This window comes from Lissotriton helveticus, chromosome 3_1, assembly GCF_964261635.1.
Source record: "Lissotriton helveticus chromosome 3_1, aLisHel1.1, whole genome shotgun sequence".
Classification (NCBI taxonomy): Eukaryota; Metazoa; Chordata; class Amphibia; order Caudata; family Salamandridae; genus Lissotriton; species Lissotriton helveticus.
Genome location: NC_136061.1, coordinates 759,548,929 through 759,573,482, shown reverse-complemented (window position 1 = coordinate 759,573,482; position 24,554 = coordinate 759,548,929). Strand labels below are relative to the sequence as shown.

The 24,554-nt window shown below is 47.7% G+C and overlaps 1 protein-coding gene across 5 annotated transcripts in view; it reads right to left on the bottom strand.

Annotated features, from left to right (window-relative positions):
• Positions 1-24,554, bottom strand: part of SBF2 (SET binding factor 2) — a 2,295,537-nt gene that overhangs the window by 207,637 nt on the left and 2,063,346 nt on the right. For all 5 annotated transcript variants that reach the window (XM_078680952.1, XM_078680953.1, XM_078680956.1 and 2 more), the window contains one exon: positions 20,815-21,048. In XM_078680952.1, coding sequence (XP_078537078.1) covers positions 20,815-21,048 — 234 coding nt within the window. The remainder of the gene's footprint in view (positions 1-20,814; positions 21,049-24,554) is intronic.

Here is a 24,554-nt window from a genome sequence, read left to right as displayed (position 1 = left end):
ATTTATTAGAATCACAACAACCCTGTACTCTTTATGAGGACAGGGTGCTAGGCACACAACAAAACTCTTACGAAAATACTTAAGTTAGCACGTTATACACAAATGCCCGAGGGGCACGAAAAACCATATACTTTAAAAGTGGAATGCGAAATTACTAGCAGGTAAGTACAGTACTAATAGGCTTTGGAATCGCTAGGACTTGGCTAGGGAATCGTTAGATTACTTCTAGGAGACCTAGGGGACTCGGGTGCAGAGTGTGCACTCTCACGCGGGATGCGGGACAAAGTCTATGGAAGCTAGTAAAGGCAAAGTTAGTGTTCACGGGCGAACCCGACCTGGTAGGAAGAAAACGACAGTGGATCCTGACCCTAGGATAGTGAGGCTATGCTGGGACACCGAAGTGCCGAAGTTACCTAGCCCAGGGGCTGCAGCTGCATAGGTCTGAAAAGACGTCGGGGATCTCGTTGCCGGACCAGGAGCCTGGAAGAAGGAAGTTGCTGGCAGGCGACCAGTGAAGGAAAGTTCGTTGGATCCAAGCCTGGATCGAGGAAGAAGAAACCTGAAAGCAGAGGGGACCAAGTTCTTGAATCACTAGCCAGTGATTAAGTGGGCACCAGGATGGCACCGGGCGAAGTCACCTCGACTAGGTGAGTGGGCGACGCTGGCTCTGCAGATCTCACGGACCAGGAGGCGTTGTCGGCGACCAGGATGGAGAGGCGAGCTGTCCCACGATGGATGAAGCTGTCGGCGTCGAAGTTACCCAGGATTGGGCAACAAGCCTTGGCTAATTCAAGCCCACGCGGTGGACTCAAAATGGCGTCTTGAGTGGACCAGGAGGGTCCGGGGTGCTCCTCTTTTGGAAGGGAGCAAGGGCCAGCCTGGAGCAACCAGACCAGCAGCAGAAATGTCGTCGGGCGTCGTTCAGAAGGCCACAAGCCAGCGGGCTAGTAGCCAAACAACGCGGTGAGCAGCAAAAAGCAGAAGGGCCCCACGCAGATCGTGGAGATGCTGGGAGGCTGCACTTCGGTGCTGGAGCTGCTCAGGGTCGGGGCTTCTCGGACCCCAAAGCACTCACCAGGAAATTACTCGGCGGGCTTGCTGGAAAGAAGTCGTGCAGTCTTGAAGATGGCCGGTCCCTCGAGGTCTCGTCACACCCACGAATCTCAGCGTGACTGATGATGTAGGTAGAGGTCAGAGGTGCCAGGGAAGCCGGTTCTCGTGGAGCTGGGCAGTCTTGATCCGGAGGAGAGACTTGCAGCAGACCGCAGTGTTCTTAAGATGGTGCCTGCGGATGCAGGGTGACTACTCCTTAGTCACAAGGGAGAAATCTTAGGAAGAAGTCTTGAGTTCCTTTCGTGGAAAGTAGTTTCAGGATTCAAAGATGATCTGATTTGGAAGGGGGCCAGTTCCTACCTTTATCCTGTAAAAAGGGGCTGGCACGCGACTAAGTCCTGCCCTAGGGGTGGGACTAGGAGGGGGGTGGTTACACCCACTTCCTTGGCGGGCTTTTCCCCAGCACAGGGTCTGGAGTGACCCTGGAACTGGTTCCAGCCAGCCTATGCACAGTGAGCACCGGGGTGCCACGTGCAGTCACCTTCCTCTAAAGCCCTGCCTACCTACAATACACAAAACCCTGTCTGGGACGGTGCTGGCACCGCCCCTGGCAGGAAACCCTTTGTCCTTATCTCCTGCTCTGGGAGGACTCCCAGCAGCAGGAGGGCAGACTTGTGTCTCGGTGGCAGCATCCATTTTGTGGAGCTGAGGCTCTGTTTGACTTTAACCGGGGTTAGGGGTTACATACATGTCGTGTCCCTCTAGAAGGGTGGAATGCTAACCCCGTCGCCAGAATTGGCGAGGGGTTAGTATTCCAATTCGTATGACACCTTACTCGACATGTTTTGATAAAGCGATACCAGAGTTGGCATATAACCGCGAGGATTATAATGCACTTAAGAGTATATGGTATGCGATATCATGGAAACGGCTAAGGGATGGATCCCGAAAGCCGCAGACAGGCTCAGCTCATGCCAGAGCACCATCTCACACGATTCCAAGCACTCTGCCTTCAGGATTGTTAAGGCCTGCCATAGGAGTGACTGATAGGAGATCTGTGTGTCCATTTTTAGGGTTAGATATAGGTATACTATATCTAAAGCAAAGGGTGATTACACCACCTTGCCCCAGCTGTCGTGCAGCCAGTTGTGTCAGATTTGGATGGCCAGCCAGGGGTGGCATAATACATGCTGCAGCCCCTGGTAGGCCCTGGGTACACCTATGCCCTGGGTACCTAAGGTACACTGTACAGGGACTGATAAGGTGACTCAGTATCCAATTAGATATGTACCTATGGTACATGGAATCCATTTTACAGAGAGAGCAGTAGGCCTGGGGTCCTGAATAGCAGGGCCCCAGGTCAACTAAGTCAGAAAACCAGCAAAACACCAGGCAAAAAGTTGGGGGCAACCATAGTCAGGGATCTACCTTCCTACATAACCCCCCCCCCAAACGAAAGGAGATAAGGCTAGCCTTGCCAGGTAAGCCTATATTGCCTGAGTGGCCATATAAGGAAGTACCAGCACTGGCATGGTTAACCCCTATCTCATGGTCCACTAAGCAATCCCTCACCCTAAGGGTGTCTGAGGGTCTCCACCATAGGGAATCTCTACCTGTGGTGTGTTTTGGCAAAGTAAAAGGCTGGTGCTGAAATGGAGTACTGAAGTGAGGCTCCACTAATTTTGGGCTCAGCTTCCTCCAATCCTTTTCCACCATAGAGGCCTTTCTTTCCAAGACTGAGTTGTTTTGGGCTCTCAGGGTCAACCTCTGGCTACCTACAGCTGGAGGTTGGGTCCCTCTGTTTGGCTTACTGGAGGGACAGGTCAGGTCTGGGGCCCTCAGGTCCCAAGTTTGGCTGTGCCCAACAGTGTCCATCTGTGGGAGGTCCCTACCTAATTTTAAGGGGGATCCCTCAGGAGTATGTTTTATTTTCACTTGGCTAGGACTACTAGCTTCAGTGCCCTTAATCTGCTGATTGGGAAATTCTTTTGGACAGGGGGCCCCTTGGGGTCCAACACTGGCCTCCCTGACCTCTACAGCCCTGGGCTGACTGAGGCAGGGTAGAGAGGGGCAGGTTACCTGCTCCAGACTGGGTCCCACCTTGGAAGGGTCCACTGACATCAGGGGCTCTGCCAGGCTAGGCCTGACTACCTCTGTGGCAGTTTCTTCACAAGGGGTCAGATCAGTTCTCTGAGGAGGCTGATCCTCTCCTAAAGTCTGGTGGGAGGGAGATTTCTCTTCCTCCTCAATACTCTCTGTCTGAGTGGAGTGATCCATAGTTTCAGGCTTCACAACACTATCATCTGTCTGAGTTTGAGCTGTGGCCATCACAACTCTCCCAACCTTTTCAGGAGGGGGCTCAGTTTGGGTGTGGGCTGTTACCATGACAGCCTTGACAACCTGTTCTGGGAAGGAAGTTGTCTGAGATTGGGTTGTGACTGGCACAACCCTCCTGACCTGTTCAGGGAGGACATCTTGGACTGGGGCTGTGACTAACACTGCCCCACTAACCTTACCATGGGGGTTTACCATTCTAGAATGGGTTTCTTGCTCTACCTCAGCCCAGGCTGAGGTCTCTAAATCATTCCCCAGTAGGCAATCTACAGGCAAGTTGGATGTCACTGCCACTCTCTTGGGGCCAGTGACACTTCCCCAGCTGAGATTTACTACTGCCATGGGATGAGTTTTCTTCACTCCATCAATGTTTACCACCTGGTATGTGGCACCAGGTAAAAGTTGCCTTGAGGGGACTAGACTCTCAGTCACCATGGTGATGCTAGCCCCTGTGTCTCTGTAGGCCTCAACTTTCATTCCATTGATGAGGGGCTCCTGTCTGTACTTACCCAAAGTGTTGGGACAAGTTGTGAAGTTGGCAAACCCCATGCCAGTCTCACAGACAAGAGTATCTAAGTCAGGGGACCTGGTTAGGCCAGAGTCCCCAGGAACTCCCAAAGTAAATGCACCCAAATTCTTGGGGGCACTTCTGTGGAAAAGTAAATTTTGCCATGTTCTGTGTCCCTACGCCTCATCCATCATATGTTATGTGTGCATGATCAAATATGCATATGTACTCCCCATGTCCGATTAATGACGCAATTACAGTTGTGTCCACCTCTAGTATGCCAGTTTCCAGTCCTCGTGAATACTACGAATATCAGGCCTATGTAAAGCTACGTTGCCAGGTTTCTCAGTGTGCACGTTATTCTATTATAAAGTCCCCGTTTCTAGGCCTCAAAAGGGCCCGGACACCAGATTCAGTTCCTGTCTCCTGAAGCCTCGCCGAGGAGGGATACAGCCCCCACCTGTATCCTCGACCCTTCACTTACTTCCTGCCTCGCAGTGCCCGGCCCAGCCTGGCTCAGTCTCTGAGTCTGCCAAGAATATGTTATGAGTCCAGTTATCAGTTCAGTTCTCCTTCTCTGCATTCCTAAGCTACTGAACTGCATCAATAGTTTCCGTCATTGTCTAGCCTTCACGTCTCCACGTTAGAGAAATACTGTATTAATGGTCATTTAATATTCTTCATCACGCACTACATGTAGAATAATGCATGGTCCAGTCTCAGAATCAAGTTAGCCTTTCCCCTCCTGACTTCTAGTTCCTATCAACATGTTCTCTAAACATCAGATACTAGATACTGTTTAGGTACATGTCGCCCTGACTCTCCAGACTTCAGTCTCTGCTCCTAGCACAGAGTTCATAGCCCCAGCTTCTCCTAGTGATACGTCATTGCTAGTTTGCGCGCACCATCAGGTTAGAGGTCCCGGCTCCTTAGGTAGCCCCCTCCATGGTTCCCGCCCCATTCATGACATATTCTGTTACGTTTGCATCACATGTCTATGTATACGCCCAGTTACACCTACTTTTCGCCCTTATCTTTCGCGACTGCTACGCGTCACGCCTTCTGCTCCACCCACTGCTACGCCTACTGCAATGTAATACTATGTGTTTGCGTTATGTATATATGCTCATGTATTGTTATTAAAAGTCAGCGCGCTCATCCCAGATCCAGCCCCAGCAGCTGCTGGGCCCTGTCATCCTATTCCTATGCAGGTTGTCCTGTTCCTGTCCTTATGCTGTATTAAACCTGCAAAACTCCTACTACCTCGAATCTTGACTCTTATTTATTGAGCTATCTGTTATGATATATGTCTAGTCAAAAATAGGGTATTATTTATTTATTTACCACATAATGGCGCCCGAATAGGGACTTGCCCTTTCCCCACGCGTCGGTGAAGCCACGCCGACCCCCTGACCCTCTGCAGTCGTGACGGAACTCTTCTGCGCAGTGGCAGATATTTCTGCTCAAGTATCCCTCAGGCCCACGGAGGAGACGGTCCAGCATCCAGACGAGACGGTGGAGGAACGCGGCGAGTCCCGACCAGAGCCCAAGCCAAGAGTCCAAGGTCCGAGGTATCCGGAGGTCCACCCGTAACTGAAGTCCGAAGTCCGAAGTTCGTCGTCCGTCGTCGTAGCAGTCCAGTCCAGTCTGAGGCCTTCCGTTCTTGCTGCCCGGTGAGTACCGTTACTGGGGTGGTATCTAGACAGGGTCAATTTAATTGACTCTGGTCTGTGGGTTGGTGGTACACAGTCCCACAAACGAAGTATCCACTTCGGTGGATGTGGGTCCTGACGTGTCTCTTTACGAGACCGGTAAGTTTCGTACTGTCTCAGCAGTGCATCTAGTTTCTGTTCTAGTCAGTTTCTGTTCTCGAGAAAATTTATGTGTTCTGTTCTCAGTATTTCCAGGTAGTATTCTGTTCGAACTGATTATTTTAAATGTTTTTCATGTATTTTAATGTCGTGGTATGAATGGGGAATAAGTATCGTGTTCATTGTGTATTGTATTGTGTCTAGATTACAGTTCAGTCATGCCCATATTTTCCAAGTTACGTCAGTTAAAAACTAGAAAGGGTCTGCTGGAAGCAGCAGTTCCCGTCCCGCCCAGGGACAGTCCAGGTCACTTTATGTACCAGAAGCATGGCATAAGTGCCATATTGTATCTAGATTTATGGGTAGAGTATACCAAACAGTTAGAAGAAAAGTATAGATGGCCCGTATCGGGTACATGGGATGCTGAGTGCATCATGCGAGTAGAAGAGGCATTATGGAAAAAGAAAGCCAGACAGTCACAGAAAGATGCCATCGAGTTATGGCGCAAAGAAGCTCATAAAAGAACCGAAAAAGAAATCAGAAAGTCAGAATTAAGTAGAGAATCCTTAGAGCGAGCCCAAGAAAAAGAATTAATCGAGATAGGTGAACAAGTCAAAACTGAACAGAGAGACAGACAGAGGAATGCCCTTATTAAGGGTATGTATCCTCTTCTTGCCGAGGGCTTGCCAAAAGCGACCCCGGAGGCATCCAGTAATTTCCCGCCACCATTAGTTCCGACCAAGCTACGTTACAAACCGACCGCAGCTGATATTTTTATTTCGTCCTATCTGGACGACACAGTCCCTGAATATGCAAATCCTGTTCGCGCTCCGCCAGTCCCTGTAAATCAGGCACATCCTGCTCCTCCAGACACCGGGGCACCCCATGCAGTACCTGCTACGGTACCCCCGGTCCAGCCAGCATTTCAATTTCCCGCTCCGCCACGAAGAATATCAGTCGACGATTCTAGTCTAGGGGCCGCAGGAGGAGGTCCTCCTCAAACCCCGCCGCCACGCAAGCGTTTATCAGCACTCGAATTACATGCTCAAGCATCACAGCGTACTCCCAAGAGTAATAAGTCTGTTGCAGAAATCAGGCAAGCCCTTGGCGAATGTGCCTATGACCCAGTCCCAGGCGAGAATAATATGGTTTTATATTCAGTACGCGTAAGGAGGGTGACCGAGTATCTAGTCACCCTACCCAATATGAAAGAAGATCTAGACAGAATATATCGTTTCATCCGTACAGGGGATGATCCAGAAAGTATTAGTGATGCCATGTCTCAAAGGAAAGCTGAGATCCAGCGTATGATATTAAAGTTTTTAATTAACTGTCTAATAAGAGAACAAGATTACCCGTCTAAAGATCCGGCCGAAATGAAAACCCTGACAAAGTGGAGTGATAATATAGCCGAGGGTAAGCACAATACCATTAGTGCCATGGAGAGTATGTACAAGAAAATCCGTAGAGAAATAATAAAGATACACGAACAACGTAAAGCAGCACAAGTAAGCGAGAAAGAAAGTAACTCTGATACTGAAGAGGTAGAGGACGAGAATCCCGCCAGAATAGCGTATGTAGGAAAATCTAGATTTCCAGATCGCCATTTACGCCTAGAACACAAGTCTACTTTCCATCATCCAGCACCAGAACAAGGTTCCCTAGAACAAGTATTTCAAGCTACCGATCACATTCTGAAATCACGAATCGGTTACAGTGAATTAAGTACTATGCATGAGCAGGAACTAGCCCGATCAGCAGCCCGATGGATTACTGATTCTACCACTTTTCCAGACGAAATAGTGGCACAAATGTTTCTGAAAATGCCCCCAGCCGAGCAGCGACTGGTGGGTATGTATATGATCCAGCACCTCATTACTTTGTATGAGGGTCAGCACTCTGATCCAGGTCCGTTACACGATGTCCTGAACGAGTTACTCCAGTATAGATGGAGAGGTTTAGGTACCGATTTAATTAGTGTCATTCTAGAACAGCGTCACAAATATAGAACGTTTCTGAACCCGCATTTTGTTCATGTCTCACCCCCAGAAAGTAAACCATTTTACATGGAAAGACAGAACCCGTTACGAGAAGTGCATCCAGTTAAGACAGAGGACGGTGAAATGCAACGAGTGTTTGTTTACACCCCGATTACAAAGATGGAACTCCTCGAAATGAAGAAATTAATTCCCTGTCATGACAAAGATCCAGCAGGGTTCCATAGAGAATTAAAAGACATGCTCCGTATGGGAGAATACACTTACCCAGATATCATTAAAATGTTAAAGGTCCTGTTGCCCGCAGGGGTGTATGAAAAGCTAAAGGAAAAAGAATGGGAGGTGGGAGAGAAAAAGATCGATTGGGCAGTTCTAGAAGCTGAAGACAAGGCACGTGTACCAGGTACCGGTCTTGGAGATAAATGTAAAGAATTACCAGAATTATTAATACAAGTTTTACCCAGATTATTGACAACTAGAAAAGAAGACTGGGATGCAATCTCAGCCTGTAAACAGAAACAAGAAGAAGATATTAGTGATTTTTATTCTAGGTTTGAAAAATGCTTCAGTATCAACAGTGGCCTCAAGACAAGTAGTGAGTCATACCCTCATCTTTTTGTTACTAAATTAGTCGAGAATTCAAGCCCACAAATTAAAAATCGAGTTTTGAAAGTCGAAAGTACCTGGCAAGCTAATACCCCGTCCCAGATGTTGCAGATGCTCCAGTACCACCAGAATAGAATCAGGGAAGAGCAAGAACACGAGAGAAAACGTATGAAAGACACGAAAATGAAAGTACTAGTTGCACAATCTGTTCCTCAAGACAGTCAGAAGAGGGGTCCGAATCAAGCCAGTCATCCTGCAGCTCCCGTTAAAGGGAATTGCAATTATTGTAAACAGCCAGGTCATTTTATAAATGAGTGTGCAGTTCTGAAACACAACATAGCTACTGGTAAGACTAAAGAAAGACCACGTCCGCCTAGACAAGAGCAAGTTTCACAGACTCCTCAGCCACAGAATGCACAACAGACAGTTACAGTACCGCAGCCTATTGCTGCAACCCAGCATGTCACACAGCAGATGTACCAGTATGCACAGTCTGAGTATCCAGAGTACCAGCAGTATTCATGAAACAGCCTAGAGAGGGAGGTAGGCTTGCCTCTCATCGAGATACCTGTAGATCAAGAAGGTCCCTACGTTCACAGTCAAGTATTAGGGAAAGACAGAAAGTTTTTGATTGATACAGGGGCAAGTAGGACCACAATTAGTCACGCCGAAGTTCCAGGGCCTCCGCTCTCAGGCTCAAGAAATGTTTCCCTTGGATTTTCAGGAAAACCTATCGTAAATGAGATTTCAAAGCCAGTTACTCTAGAAGTAGGTCCATTGTCCCGTACTACTGATCTGTTACTTACTAAGTCATGTCCAGAAAACCTGTTAGGCATTAAAACACTGAAAGAGTTAGGTGCAGTTATATGCTGTTCCCCAGAGGGAATACGATTGTTCCTACGTGACTTCAAGGGTCACTATGTATTACGAGATTTTGATTCGAGACTGTCTAATGTTCCACAGCATCTATGGGCGCAAGGTCCAACTGATGTAGGTTATATGCAAATCACACCCTATCGTGTGACTCTCAAACCAGGTGTAGTGTTACCACGAATCAGACAGTACAGATTGCCACCCGAGGCTGTAGCAGCCTTATCCAAAATTATTGACGAGCTCATCGCTCAAGGAGTAGTTGTAGAAACTGACTCCAACGTATGTAATTCTCCGATCATTCCAGTTATGAAACGTACTGATCCTAATGCACCCCCAGTATATCGATTAGTGATCGACCTACGAGAACTTAATAAATGTATTATTCCGCAGTACCCAGTTGTCCCAGACATCTCTTCCCTATTGACAGCCATTGATTCCGAAGCCATGTTCTTTACAGTAATCGACCTCAAGAATGCATTTTTTAGCGTTCCAATTCATCCAGACAGCCAGTTTCTTTTCGGATTCTGTTTAAATGGAAGGAGCTATATGTTCACACGCGCTCCTCAAGGTTTCACAGAAAGTCCTAGTATTTACAGTCAAGCACTCAAGAGACAACTAGACAATGTTCACATGCCAACTGACACTGCCCTGCTCCAGTATGTCGATGATCATCTGATCACAGCCCGTTCTGAACGTGCTTGCGAGCGAGCATCCCTTACGGTTCTGTATTTCCTGGCCGAGATGGGGCACAAGGTGTCCCCTTCGAAGCTTCAATTCTGTGTCCAGCAAGTGGTATACTTAGGACACTTACTGTCCAAGAGGGGTAGGCAGTTGACACCAGACCGTATCCAGTTAATAGCGAGTCTTCCTCAGCCCAAGACCCAGAAGGAGGTACGTGCTTTTATCGGCCTCACTTCTTATTGTAGACAATGGATTCCTCAGTATGCATTTCTAGCCAAGCCACTGATACAGTTAACGACACAGGAGGCAGCCGCATCGACTGTCCTCCCTTGGACATCTGAACATACACTTAGTTTCAACGAGTTAAAGAAAGCTTTATGCCAAGCTCCAGTTCTAGCCACACCGAACTACAGTAAGCCTTTTACACTTTTCGTTACTGAACGTGAAGGTACAGCATTATCTGTTCTCACACAAGATCAAGCAGGACAATACAAGCCATGTGCTTATTTTTCGAGCACATTAGATCCTGTAGCCCAGGCTCTGCCTGCGTGCCTCAAGTCAGTTGCAGCCACAGCACTAGCTATTAGGCAAAGTGATTCCATAGTTTTAGGACACTCCTTGACAGTACAAGTTCCACATTCTGTGGAAGTTCTTTTAAACCGAACACAGACTCAACACTTGACAATTGCACGTTTAACAGGTTATGAATTGACACTGTTCCAGCCACACATAGAAATCAGACGCTGCAACATTTTAAATCCTGCTACACTGTTACCATCAGTTAATTCAAATCCTGCCACACACGACTGTGTGGAAGTAGTTAACATTACGACAAAGCCAAGACAAGATCTGACAGATACTCCGTTACCAGACCCCGACCTGACACTTTATGTGGATGGTTCATGCCTAAGAACAAGTACAGGAGAACTAGTCGCCGCGTATGCAGTGACTACTGACACTGAAGTTATTGAAACACACCGTATTGATACCCTGTCCGCTCAAGCAGCAGAGCTAGTTGCTCTGACACAAGCCTGTATACACGCCAAGAACTTGAAAGTTAATGTTTACACAGATTCACGTTACGCATTTGGAGTCGTACACGACTTCGGAGTGCTCTGGCAGGAGAGAGGTTTCATGACTTCTCATGGAACCAAGATTCAGCATGGTCTCCTTATTCAAGCTCTGTTAGATGCCATACACTTACCGACATCTATTGCTATCATGAAGTGCCAGGCACACACGAAAGTCACTGACATTATTTCCCAGGGTAACGATCTAGCAGATCGCACAGCCAAGCTTACAGCACAGACTCCAGACATTCCAGTTAACATGACACATACTCCAGATCCAATTACATGTATGACAGTTAAGGACCCTACTCAAGATGTCATAGATATCCAGTTACATGCTACTCCCGATGAAATCAAGAAATGGTCCGAACAAGGAGGGGTCCAGACAGATCAAGGATGGTTAACGAAGGGTAGAACCACATGGTTTCTCCCCGACTCTATGGTTCAAGTCATTATTAATACCGCACATAGTCCAGCACATTTAGGGGAAAAAGCTATGTTAGACAGTATCCAGAATATTTGGTTCAACAAGCATTTACGAGCTGCAGCTAAGCAGAAAGTCCGTACCTGTATGATATGTTGTCAGTTCAATCCAGGTAAAAGTGTCCCGGTGGAACAAGGTGGATTCCAACCCCCTGACCACCCTTTTGAAGTCCTCCAGATGGATTATATTCAGATGGAGCGATGTCGAGGTTTCAAGTATGTCCTTGTAGTTGTATGCGCTTTGTCCAGGTGGACAGAAGCATATCCAGTCCCAGATTACACAGCCGCGACCACTGCCAAGCAGTTGGTTCGTGAGTTCTTCCCCCGTTATGGACTCCCTAGAGTCGTATATTCTGATAACGGCCAGCCATTCTCCTCAGAGTTAATGAAGCACGTTTCCCTTTTGTTAGGGTACCAGTGGAAGTTCCATTGTGTACGCCATCCTGAAGCAGCCGGTCTCGTTGAGAGACATAATCAAACCCTGAAAATCCGCATCGCCAAAGTCTGTCAAGAAAAAGGTGTGGACTGGCTAGTAGCTCTGCCAGTTGCTCTATTTTACATGCGCATGGTCGCACATTCCAGATCAGGTCTGTCCCCGTACGAGGTCGTTTTCGGCCGCCCCCCAAATATGTGGGGTACTCCTAGACCCCGAAGTATTACCGATGTTTCAAGTAATATGCTGACAGATTACCTAGCTTCCTTGATGTCTGCCCTCAACTCATGTCGTTCACAGGTTGCCGCTGCATTTCCAGACAATACCGAGGTGGCACCGCATGAAATCGTCCCAGGATCCATGGTGATGGTCCGCAACTTTGACAGATCAAGTCCGCTGGAGCCTCGATGGAAAGAGCCCCGACAGGTCCTCCTCACCACCCGTACAGCCGTGAAGTTGGAAGGACGCAAGGGCTGGGTGCACCTTTCTCATGTTAAACTTTTTAAAGGACTGAAACCCGTCTTTAAGAACATTTCCCAGGATTTGAAGGATTGCCAGAATATTGCTCTCAAGGACTGTCCCGCAAATGACATTGATTCAAAACCTCCCCTGTTAGAGAAAACTCCGCAGCAGGAGTATAAACAGAAACTACGGTCTAGTAAATAAAGTCAGCCAGTTTGATTGTCTAAGTCCTCCCCTAGGTGAAACGGTTAGACTGTTTCTGACATGTATAAAATAGACCCCCATAGCGAGAGAGTTAGTCAAAACTCAATCCGATGTATCGTTTTTCTATGTTTCATATTGTTTTCCAGCCTTATGATTTCCTGCACCAGTTATGCATTTTACCTATGTTTCCCAGTTCTTCATGTAAATAAGTCTGCTAATGCTACAGTAGAGCACACGTTTAGTGATCTGCCCCCTCATGAACTGTCCTACCGCCTCGCTATGCGAAATAACTCCTTTATCCGCATGTTACATTACTCACACCAGACCAGCAATGCCACTAATTGTTGGGTGTGTGGTCGACTCCCCCCTTTCCAGACACCAAAGGGAGTTCTGCCACTTTTTCCTTATCCATTCTCACATAATGGTTCATGTGGAGCATGGTCCACGTTAACGTCATCCTCAACAGATATGTTTTTTCTTAACAGTACATGTTTCCCAGACAAGCAAGGTCTCCCTCACAGAACCGGGTTAGATCTAGAAAATGAAGTGTATAATTTAGGTAATTATTCGTCGAATTTTATGGTCCTGAATGTTCAGTCTGATACTACTCCAGACTTACCTGCTATTTCAGTACTACCAGTCAAAGGCGAATTATGTGTTCGAAATTATGGTTCTGTACATGTAGGACATAGTGATTGTACTACTATTGTCAAGTATAGTGACAGTGGGAAATCTATTTTCAAAGCTTCACGTCATTCATATTTTATTTGTGGTCAGACCGCATATGTTCGTCTGCCCCTCGATTGGGAGGGAACCTGTTACATTGCCTTCCTACTGCCACCAGTTTTTCTAGCCCCACCTGATTATCATAGAAATACACATCTAGTACACGTTAGACATAGAAGGGAGTCCCCAATTGTCGATTATACTGAAACTACTCTAGAACAATATACTGATTTCAACAAAGGTTTCTTCTTCTTTATAGGCCCTGTCCAGAATAGTAAGTTGATCCGTAGGTTAACCAGAACCCTCGAAGCTGTAGTAAATGAGACTGCCTCTGCTCTAGGTAACTTAACTGAAGAGCAATCTGCTATGAGATTTGTCGTTTTACAGAATCGTCTCGTCCTTGACATCATACTGGCCGATAGGGGCGGGGCCTGTAGAGTCATCGGATCTAGTTGCTGCATTTTCATTCCAAATAACGCGCCGTCTGTTTATTCAGCTATAACCAGACTCCATAAAATTGCCCATCTGTTACACCAAGATCCAGGCACCTGGACATGGTCCGGTTGGTTCTGGAATATAATTTCCGCATGGGGATGGAAAATATTGTCCTTCCTAGGTATTGCAGTAGCGATCATATTCAGCTGCTGCCTCTGTATACAATGTGGCCCTGCGATTTGCGGCATTTGTGCTACCTCTTGTATTCCTAGTCCCAAGCCCCGTTCTAAATCCCGTTCCAAGAGAATTCGAGATGAGCAAATGATACTGTATGAAATGATAGATGGTGTCATGAATATTGATGTTTCCTGATGGAAACGTAGTGACAAGGAGGGAATGTGGAAAAGTAAATTTTGCCATGTTCTGTGTCCCTACGCCTCATCCATCATATGTTATGTGTGCATGATCAAATATGCATATGTACTCCCCATGTCCGATTAATGACGCAATTACAGTTGTGTCCACCTCTAGTATGCCAGTTTCCAGTCCTCGTGAATACTACGAATATCAGGCCTATGTAAAGCTACGTTGCCACGTTTCTCAGTGTGCACGTTATTCTATTATAAAGTCCCCGTTTCTAGGCCTCAAAAGGGCCCGGACACCAGATTCAGTTCCTGTCTCCTGAAGCCTCGCTGAGGAGGGATACAGCCCCCACCTGTATCCTCGACCCTTCACTTACTTCCTGCCTCGCAGTGCCCGGCCCAGCCTGGCTCAGTCTCTGAGTCTGCCAAGAATATGTTATGAGTCCAGTTATCAGTTCAGTTCTCCTTCTCTGCATTCCTAAGCTACTGAACTGCATCAATAGTTTCCGTCATTGTCTAGCCTTCACGTCTCCACGTTAGAGAAATACTGTATTAATGGTCATTTAATATTCTTCATCACGCACTACATGTAGAATAATGCATGGTCCAGTCTCAGAATCAAGTTAGCCTTTCCCCTCCTGACTTCTAGTTCCTATCAACATGTTCTCTAAACATCAGATACTAGATACTGTTTAGGTACATGTCGCCCTGACTCTCCAGACTTCAGTCTCTGCTCCTAGCACAGAGTTCATAGCCCCAGCTTCTCCTAGTGATACGTCATTGCTAGTTTGCGCGCACCATCAGGTTAGAGGTCCCGGCTCCTTAGGTAGCCCCCTCCATGGTTCCCGCCCCATTCATGGCATATTCTGTTACGTTTGCATCACATGTCTATGTATACGCCCAGTTACACCTACTTTTCGCCCTTATCTTTCGCGACTGCTACGCGTCACGCCTTCTGCTCCACCCACTGCTACGCCTACTGCAATGTAATACTATGTGTTTGCGTTATGTATATATGCTCATGTATTGTTATTAAAAGTCAGCGCGCTCATCCCAGATCCAGCCCCAGCAGCTGCTGGGCCCTGTCATCCTATTCCTATGCAGGTTGTCCTGTTCCTGTCCTTATGCTGTATTAAACCTGCAAAACTCCTACTACCTCGAATCTTGACTCTTATTTATTGAGCTATCTGTTATGATATATGTCTAGTCAAAAATAGGGTATTATTCATTTATTTACCACACTTCCACCACCTGGGGGATTACTACTAGTAGTAACAGGAGGTTTGGGAATGTTACTTGGGGGTATGTTTTCCTTATTGTTATTCTTTGGGCAACTGCTGTCAGTTTTTAAATGACCCACCTGTTTACAGGGATAACAATAAGGTTTCTTCTGGTTGTTGGAAGGATTCTGGGACCCACCCCCCTCAGAGGATTTTTGGGGCCCTGATGTGGTTTGATCTGTAGATTTATTCCCACCCTTCTCTTGAGGCTTGGTTGATTCCTTTTTCTGGTCACCACCTTGGTTCTTGGGCCTAATCCTGGTTCTGACCCATTTGTCTGCCCTCTTACCCAATTCTTGTGGAGAGGTCAGATCAGAGTCTACCAGGTGCTGGTGTAATAACTGGTTTTGACAATTATTTAAGACTTGCTCTCTCATAATTAGATTATACAATCCTTTGAAATCAGTAACCTTACTACCCAGTAGCCAGCCCTCCAAAGCCTTAGTGGCACAATCCACAAAGTCAGACCAGTCCTGAGACTGAGTTTTCTGGGTATCTCTGAACAGCAACCTGTACTGCTCAGTGGTTAAACCAAACCCATCAACCAGTGTATTCTTCAGGACCTGGTAATTGTTAGCATCCTCTACTCTTGTAGTGAGGAGCTTATCTCTACCTTTACCATCAAAGGAGAGCCACAGTATAGCTGCCCACTGACTCTGGGGAATGCACTGTACAGTGCAGGCCCTCTCCAGAGCAGCCATCCATTTCTGGATATCATCCCCTTGCTTAAAGGGGGGCACTATTTTAGTCAGGTGTTTAGTATATAAACCCTTCTCTCTATCTCTTGGGAGATTGCTGCCACCAGTGGGAGCTAACCCACTCATCTGCTGCTCTCTTGCCAGGGCAAGCTTCTCTTTGGCCAGGGCAATTTCTTCCCTTTCAATCCTCAGTTCAGCTTGTCTCATCCTAGCTTCATGCTCCCTTCTCTGAGGGGAAGTAAATCTCCTCTGTGGAGGATTCCTTCTCCCCTGAGAAGAGGCATTAGAGTGCAGAGATCTATTGGAGTCCCTAGAAAGAGATCTATCTCTCCTAACTCCAAGGTTAGGCCCACTTCGGGTTAGTACTGGGGGTCCCCCAGATCCTAGCCCAAGTAAGTCTAAGTTGGTCCTGGTTAGCCTTCTGACTACCTCAAGACCTTTGTCTACCTCATCCCCAGAGAGTTCCTCCTGATCCTCCTCCTCCTCAACTGCATTGGCAATGTTGGGGAGGTCTGGATCCCCAGAGGTACCCTCTAAGGCTGGCATATTCCCATCTAGCTGAGAAAGCTTTCTCGCATCATAAGTCTCTAAGAGACCTATTAAAAAGGGAATGGTGGGGTTAGACCCCTGCTTCAGTTTTCTGGAGACACAGATCTGTCTCATCTCCTGGAAACTGAGAGCTGCATATCTTGAAGTGACCTGTGGAGGGTCAACACTGACCAGGGGAGTCTCAGTAGAATCTCCCTGGGTAGACATGCTTTTCTAGTGAGGTGTAAGTGGTGCACTTACCTACACTATATGTTTGCCTACTGATCCCTTGCTAGAGTTGTAGTTTAGGGTGTGCTAGGCCCTAGGAGCTACAACAGCTGGTTCAGTAGAACTCAGAGTATTCTAAGCTAAGTTATATGTACCTTTAGTACTTATGTGATCTTTCACAAGATATTCTTAGGGCATGTGTGGTAAAACAACAGCAAGCTCAAATCCCAACCGCTGCTCACCAATGTGAGAAGTTGGCCTGATGTGCAGTGCTCACTATTCTAGTGATCACTATATATCAGTCCAAACAACCCTTATTGATGATTGGTTGTAAGTCAACCTTATAGACCAGCTATCCTAGTAGCATGGATACGAGCAGTCTAAGGCTAAGACTCTAGAGGGCGTGTTAAGCCAGCTGTTTTACCATCACATTACCCCTTGAACACCCAGTGAAAGGACACCACACAAGTGTTATGAAAATAAACAGTGTATTTATTAGAATCACAACAACCCTGTACTCTTTATGAGGACAGGGTGCTAGGCACACAACAAAACTCTTACGAAAATACTTAAGTTAGCACGTTATACACAAATGCCCGAGGGGCACGAAAAACCATATACTTTAAAAGTGGAATGCGAAATTACTAGCAGGTAAGTACAGTACTAATAGGCTTTGGAATCGCTAGGACTTGGCTAGGGAATCGTTAGATTACTTCTAGGAGACCTAGGGGACTCGGGTGCAGAGTGTGCACTCTCACGCGGGATGCGGGACAAAGTCTATGGAAGCTAGTAAAGGCAAAGTTAGTGTTCACGGGCGAACCCGACCTGGTAGGAAGAAAACGACAGTGGATCCTGACCCTAGGATAGTGAGGCTATGCTGGGACACCGAAGTGCCGAAGTTACCTAGCCCAGGGGCTGCAGCTGCATAGGTCTGAAAAGACGTCGGGGATCTCGTTGCCGGACCAGGAGCCTGGAAGAAGGAAGTTGCTGGCAGGCGACCAGTGAAGGAAAGTTCGTTGGATCCAAGCCTGGATCGAGGAAGAAGAAACCTGAAAGCAGAGGGGACCAAGTTCTTGAATCACTAGCCAGTGATTAAGTGGGCACCAGGATGGCACCAGGCAAAGTCACCTCGACTGGGTGAGTGGGCGACGCTGGCTCTGCAGATCTCACGGACCAGGAGGCGTTGTCGGCGACCAGGATGGAGAGGCGAGCTGTCCCACGATGGATGAAGCTGTCGGCGTCGAAGTTACCCAGGATTGGGCAACAAGCCTTGGCTAATTCAAGCCCACGCGGTGGACTCAAAATGGCGTCTTGAGTGGACCAGGAGGGTCCGGGGTGCTCCTCTTTTGGAAGGGAGCAAGGGCCAGCCTGGAGCAACCAGACCAGCAGCAGAAATGTCGTCGGGCGTCGTTCAGAAGGCCACAAGCCAGCGGGCTAGTAGCCAAACAACGCGGTGAGCAGCAAAAAGCAGAAGGGCCCCACGCAGATCGTGGAGATGCTGGGAGGCTGCACTTCGGTGCTGGAGCTGCTCAGGGTCGGGGCTTCTCGGACCCCAAAGCACTCACCAGGAAATTACTCGGCGGGCTTGCTAGAAAGAAGTCGTGCAGTCTTGAAGATGGCCGGTCCCTCGAGGTCTCGTCACACCCACGAATCTCAGCGTGACTGATGATGTAGGTAGAGGTCAGAGGTGCCAGGGAAGCCGGTTCTCGTGGAGCTGGGCAGTCTTGATCCGGAGGAGAGACTTGCAGCAGACCGCAGTGTTCTTAAGATGGTGCCTGCGGATGCAGGGTGACTACTCCTTAGTCACAAGGGAGAAATCTTAGGAAGAAGTCTTGAGTTCCTTTCGTGGAAAGTAGTTTCAGGATTCAAAGATGATCTGATTTGGAAGGGGGCCAGTTCCTACCTTTATCCTGTAAAAAGGGGCTGGCACGCGACTAAGTCCTGCCCTAGGGGTGGGACTAGGAGGGGGGTGGTTACACCCACTTCCTTGGCGGGCTTTTCCCCAGCACAGGGTCTGGAGTGACCCTGGAACTGGTTCCAGCCAGCCTATGCACAGTGAGCACCGGGGTGCCACGTGCAGTCACCTTCCTCTAAAGCCCTGCCTACCTACAATACACAAAACCCTGTATGGGACGGTGCTGGCACCGCCCCTGGCAGGAAACCCTTTGTCCTTATCTCCTGCTCTGGGAGGACTCCCAGCAGCAGGAGGGCAGACTTGTGTCTCGGTGGCAGCATCCATTTTGTGGAGCTGAGGCTCTGTTTGACTTTAACCGGGGTTAGGGGTTACATACATGTTGTGTCCCTCTAGAAGGGTGGAATGCTAACCCCGTCGCCAGAATTGGCGAGGGGTTAGTATTCCAATTCGTATGACACCTTACTCGACATGTTTTGATAAAGCGATACCAGAGTTGGCATATAACCGCGAGGATTATAATGCACTTAAGAGTATATGGTATGCGATATCATGGAAACGGCTAAGGGATGGATCCCGAAAGCCGCAGACAGGCTCAGCTCATGCCAGAGCACCATCTCACACGATTCCAAGCACTCTGCCTTCAGGATTGTTAAGGCCTGCCATAGGAGTGACTGATAGGAGATCTGTGTGTCCATTTTTAGGGTTAGATATAGGTATACTATATCTAAAGCAAAGGGTGATTACACCACCTTGCCCCAGCTGTCGTGCAGCCAGTTGTGTCAGATTTGGATGGCCAGCCAGGGGTGGCATAATACATGCTGCAGCCCCTGGTAGGCCCTGGGTACACCTATGCCCTGGGTACCTAAGGTACACTGTACAGGGACTGATAAGGTGACTCAGTATCCAATTAGATATGTACCTATGGTACATGGAATCCATTTTACAGAGAGAGCAGTAGGCCTGGGGTCCTGAATAGCAGGGCCCCAGGTCAACTAAGTCAGAAAACCAGCAAAACACCAGGCAAAAAGTTGGGGGCAACCATAGTCAGGGATCTACCTTCCTACAGATGGTCACAGCCAAATCCATAAAGTCAGGATATCAATAATGTATAATCAATGGTATAAAATGTTGCATATAAACCTAAAAGGACGAGATCAGCTTGCTCGCTTCTCGTCCGAAATCATCCAGCACTGACACAACAACAATCTCTGTGCAGTGCCTAGTCCTAAAATCACGTACTTGATAAGGATGAAGATTGAAGGAAAGACTGTGATTCCACAAATGGCTGAAATTGGTTAAAAACAAATGTTTCAAATATTTTTTCCAGGAAAAGGAGAAGCAAAATTGGAAAGCAGTCCTTAGGGTCTATTTACAATAGATGATTTAGCAGTGCACAGTTCCAGTTTGTGAGGACTACTCGTTCCTTTAAAGATACATCAAATAAAGAGACTATTTTTATAGAATTAGCAGGGCTCTCTGCTTCACGATTGCTGCCGGACATGGATCCTTAGGTGAACCTGAGGATTTTGGTTTCTTGATGGTTGAAATTATTTTAGCAGACGGTAATTCTTTAAAGGAAAATTGGTCCGTTTTAATAAGGAACTTCAGAAAGTTAATGTCTTAGGTCCAGACCGTCTCGTCTGATGGATGCTCACCCTGAGTTTGTTATTCTTTTGATCGATATGATTGGATAAATGGTTACAAAAATGCTGTGGTAGGCAATGTTATTGAAGAAGGAAGTTTAGGTGTGGTGAGAGCCTTCGTGCGGACAAGTGTGTTAGTCATATGGTGTTGAAGCAATGTGTCTTTCTAAATATAATCATTGGACAGATACGGTGGCGATAGCAGATGAGTAGGAAACTCCTGATAATTAATCTGTACTGGCTCAATTGAAAAACGGAGCTGCTCAACGTTAGTGTACAGCCATTATCAGTGGCGGGAAGAATATGTTGTGTGGTACATCTAGCAATCAACCATTGTCTTTTACCAGGAATTGGTGTCTTCTTCCTACATGAATGGAACATAAAGTCTCTTGTTATTGTATTAGACACGTTTTTATCATCCTTAGGCAATAAGGAGGCCAGTTTCTAGACAGCATGCAACCCGAAAAATAACCGAATAACTTACATTCAAAAGGCGGGTGATGGCATCAGGCTGAACAGTGCCGATATCGTCATAGCACGGCCACACTATTTTCCTCTTGCTTTGGGGTACCCCATCATCTCCTTGATCCGATTCCTCTGGATTACTGAAGCGTGCACTCATTATTGCCCAATCATAGGAAGGACCGATGGACAGCGTCTCTTCCATAAAGTAGTCCCACTTCTTTAAGTTGGATATATTTGCACTTGGTTTCAAAGCCTAGTTTCATATAAAAAATGTAATCAGCATTTTAAAATGTTACCAGACCTTTTGACGTTAAATGCCTAAACATAGCATTATAAACTACTCAGAGCTTACCACAATTATGGCAAATTTTGCAATGCAAAGGAAAGTGAGACGTAATTCTTTTTTGTGTGTGTCGCACTTTCCTCCGCCCTATTAAAAACTATACATCAACCCTCAAGTATGGCTTTATAATAAATCATTTTAAGTCAAAACAGGGAGCTAACATTTAGTACAGTGTATCAGCACCTCTTTGAAGCTCCACCCCCGCAACCCCCGTCTACCTGCTTCGTCCTACGGGTCTGTTGCTGTTTGTTTACTTTAATTACAGCACGTGATGTCCTCACGTGACACCTGGCTGTATTTATTTCCAGTGGTGCTCTGCCTCACATCGCTGTTGAACACCAGCTGTAATTACAGGAATGTGACATTGTCTAAGTGTTGCTTGGTCTTTCGGTTGTACCAAGTGTCACATTTTGGTAATTTCAATGCTGGGGCACCTCAGACCGATCTTGCTGGTTATGAACAAGTTACTTACCTTCGGTAACGATATACCTGTAAGACACATAGGTTAGTTATAGATTCCTTACCTTAGAATAACCCCCAGGCGTCAGACTGGATCCGGAAAGTTAATTCGTCAGAAGAACCTCTACGTGTCGGAAGGTGGCATCGGTTGGCTCCGCATCCGTCGTTGGTGTCGTGTCACCGGGATGACGTCACGGTAGCTACTTAGAAGCCACCCTTGCGTGCGGACGTCAGTTCTGTACACTACTTTCCACGCCAGAAACGCAAAGCCATGCAAGACACTGACCACTGGTGCACAAAACTAGGGCCCTGAAAGGATATCCTTCACTCAAGAAATCGGGTCACAGAAGGGGGAGGATGGATGGGGCGGTAAGGAATCTATAACTAACCTATGTTTCTCACAGATATATTGTTACAGAAGGTATGTAACTTGTTCATCTGAAAGAAACAGTTAGTTATAGATTCCTTACCTTAGAATAGATACCCCAGCAATGCCAACACCGGAGGTGGGTCTGCGAACCAAGTTCACACCAGAAAGTCCTGGAGAACAGAACGGCCAAAGAAGCCGTCTCTACGGACTTGGCTGTCAAGGCAGTAGTGTTTCGTAAAAGTGTGTAACGAAGCCCACATAACCGCCTGACAGATATCATTCAGAGGAACGCCTCATCCAGAGCAGTAGTTACTGCTGTCGCCCTGGTGGAATGGGCCTGCATCCCTACTGGAGGCTCCTCCTTTGCTAGAGAATAGCAGGCTTTGATACACAAACAACCCATCTGGAGATAGTCCGCTTGTGTATGTCCCAATCTTTCTTGGCGCCCACGTAGCCAACAAAGAGTTGGTCATCCACCCAGGACTGTTTGGTGTGATCCAAATAAAACGAAAGCGCACGTTTTGGGTCCAGACGGTGGAGCCTCTCTTCCTCTTTCGAAGAATGCAGAGGCGAAAAGAAGGTGGGCAAAGTGATGGTTTGCCCAAAGTGAAAGGAGGTGACAACCTTGGGAAGGAAGGATGGACAAATCCTGAGGGCAACTTTATCCGGATGTACAGACAGAAAAGGAGGCTTGGATGAAAGGGCCTGGAGTTCACTCACTCTTCTGGCAGATGTGATGGCCACCAGGAATGCAGTCTTAAGAGTTGAAAGCCTCAAAGGACAGTTGTGAAATGGCTGTAAGGGTGTGCACATTAAATAGGTCAAGACCAGATTCAAGTCCCACTGAGGCATAACAAAGGGAATAGGAGGAAAGAGATGAGTTACGCCTTTTAAGAAACAATTTATAATCGGGGACTTGAAGAGAGAAGGCTGATCAGGAAGTCAAAGAAAGGCAGAAATGGCCGAAAGATAGCCCTTGATAGTGCCCACAGCAGAGCCCTGCTGGGCCGAAGAGAGAAGGAACAAGAGAACCCCAGAAAGAGGGACAGAAAGGGGATCCACAGACTTTGCTGTGCAAAATGTCACAAATTTGTTCCACTGGCAGGCGTATACGGTCTAGTGGAGGGACGCATGGCTGCCAAGATAACATCACAAACTTCTGGAGGCAAGTAAAATGACGTCAACTGCCGCCGCTCAACCTCCATGCATGGAGGTGGAGGCTGGACAGGTTCGGGTGGAGGCCCGTCCGCTGCTGCTGCGATAGAAGATCCTCCCGAAGAGGCAGTCGAATCTGAGGATCAATGACCATGTTCAACAGCTCGGGATACCAGACACTTCGTGCCCAATCCGGAGCCACCCGAATGATCTTCTTCATCACTCTGGGCAGAAGTGGTACAGGCGGAAAGGCGTACAATAGACCGCAATTCTACATGCGGCGAAAAGCATCGCCTAGCGAGTGCCGCCTTAGAAATTCCAACGCGCAGAATTGCTGACATTGCGAGTTCTCTTCGGTGGTGAATAGATCTAACCAAGGCTCTCCCCACTGTTAAAAGAGAACTTGAACCATCTCAGAGTGAAGACAGCATTTGTGATCCATCATGCACCTGCGGCTGAGATGGTCAGCCCTGGTGTTCAGGGAACCTGCCAGGTGTGAACCACCAGGGATATGTCCTGATGTTCCAGCCATGTCCAGAGACGACAGGCCTCCTGACATAGGGTCCACGACCCCACTCTGCCCTGTTTGTTGCAGTACCACATGGTGGTGGTGTTGTCCGTGAACACCTGCACTTCTCTTCCCAGGTCAGAAGGAAGGAATGCCTTCAGTTCAAGACGAATCGCCCGGAGCTCCAGAAGGTTGATGAGGAGCCCAGATTCCGGTGGAGACCAGAGGCCTCTGATCTCCGCCTCGCCCATGTGGCCGCCCCATCCCAGAAGGGATGCGTCCGTCACCACTGTGTGCTCTGGTTGGGGAAGGGAGAGGGATCTGCTGCTGACCCAGTCCTGGTTCGTGAGCCACCATTGCAGTTGTCGATCAGTGCCCTCCGAGATCTTGACGCAATCGGACAGATTCCCCTGATGCTGCGCCCACTGGAACTTCAGGTCCCACTGCAGAGCCCACATATGCCAGCTGGCATGATCGACCAGGAGGATGCAGAAGGCCATAAGGCCCAGCAACCTCAGGGTCATCCTGACTGAAACCCGTGATAGAGGCTAAAAGATTGGAATCATGGCCCGAATATACCGGACTCGCTGTTCAGGAGGATAAAGCCAAAACCACGTTGTGTCCAGAACCGCTCCGAAAAAGAGGAGCTCCTGAGAGGGGATCAGGTGTGACTTCGGTACATTGATGGAGAACCCCAGCGAATGCAGGAGGTAGGCTGTAGTCTGGAGGTGGGAGACAGTCTGGGGTGAGCCCGCATTCGACAGCCAGTCATCAAGATAGGGGAAGACTGGAATCCCTGATCTGCGCAGATGAGCAGCGACCACCGTTATCACTTTTGTGAACACCTGAGGGGCGTTGATAAGGCCAAAGAGGAGCACATTAACCTGAAAGTGTTCGTGGCTTACCGTGAACCACAGTTTACGC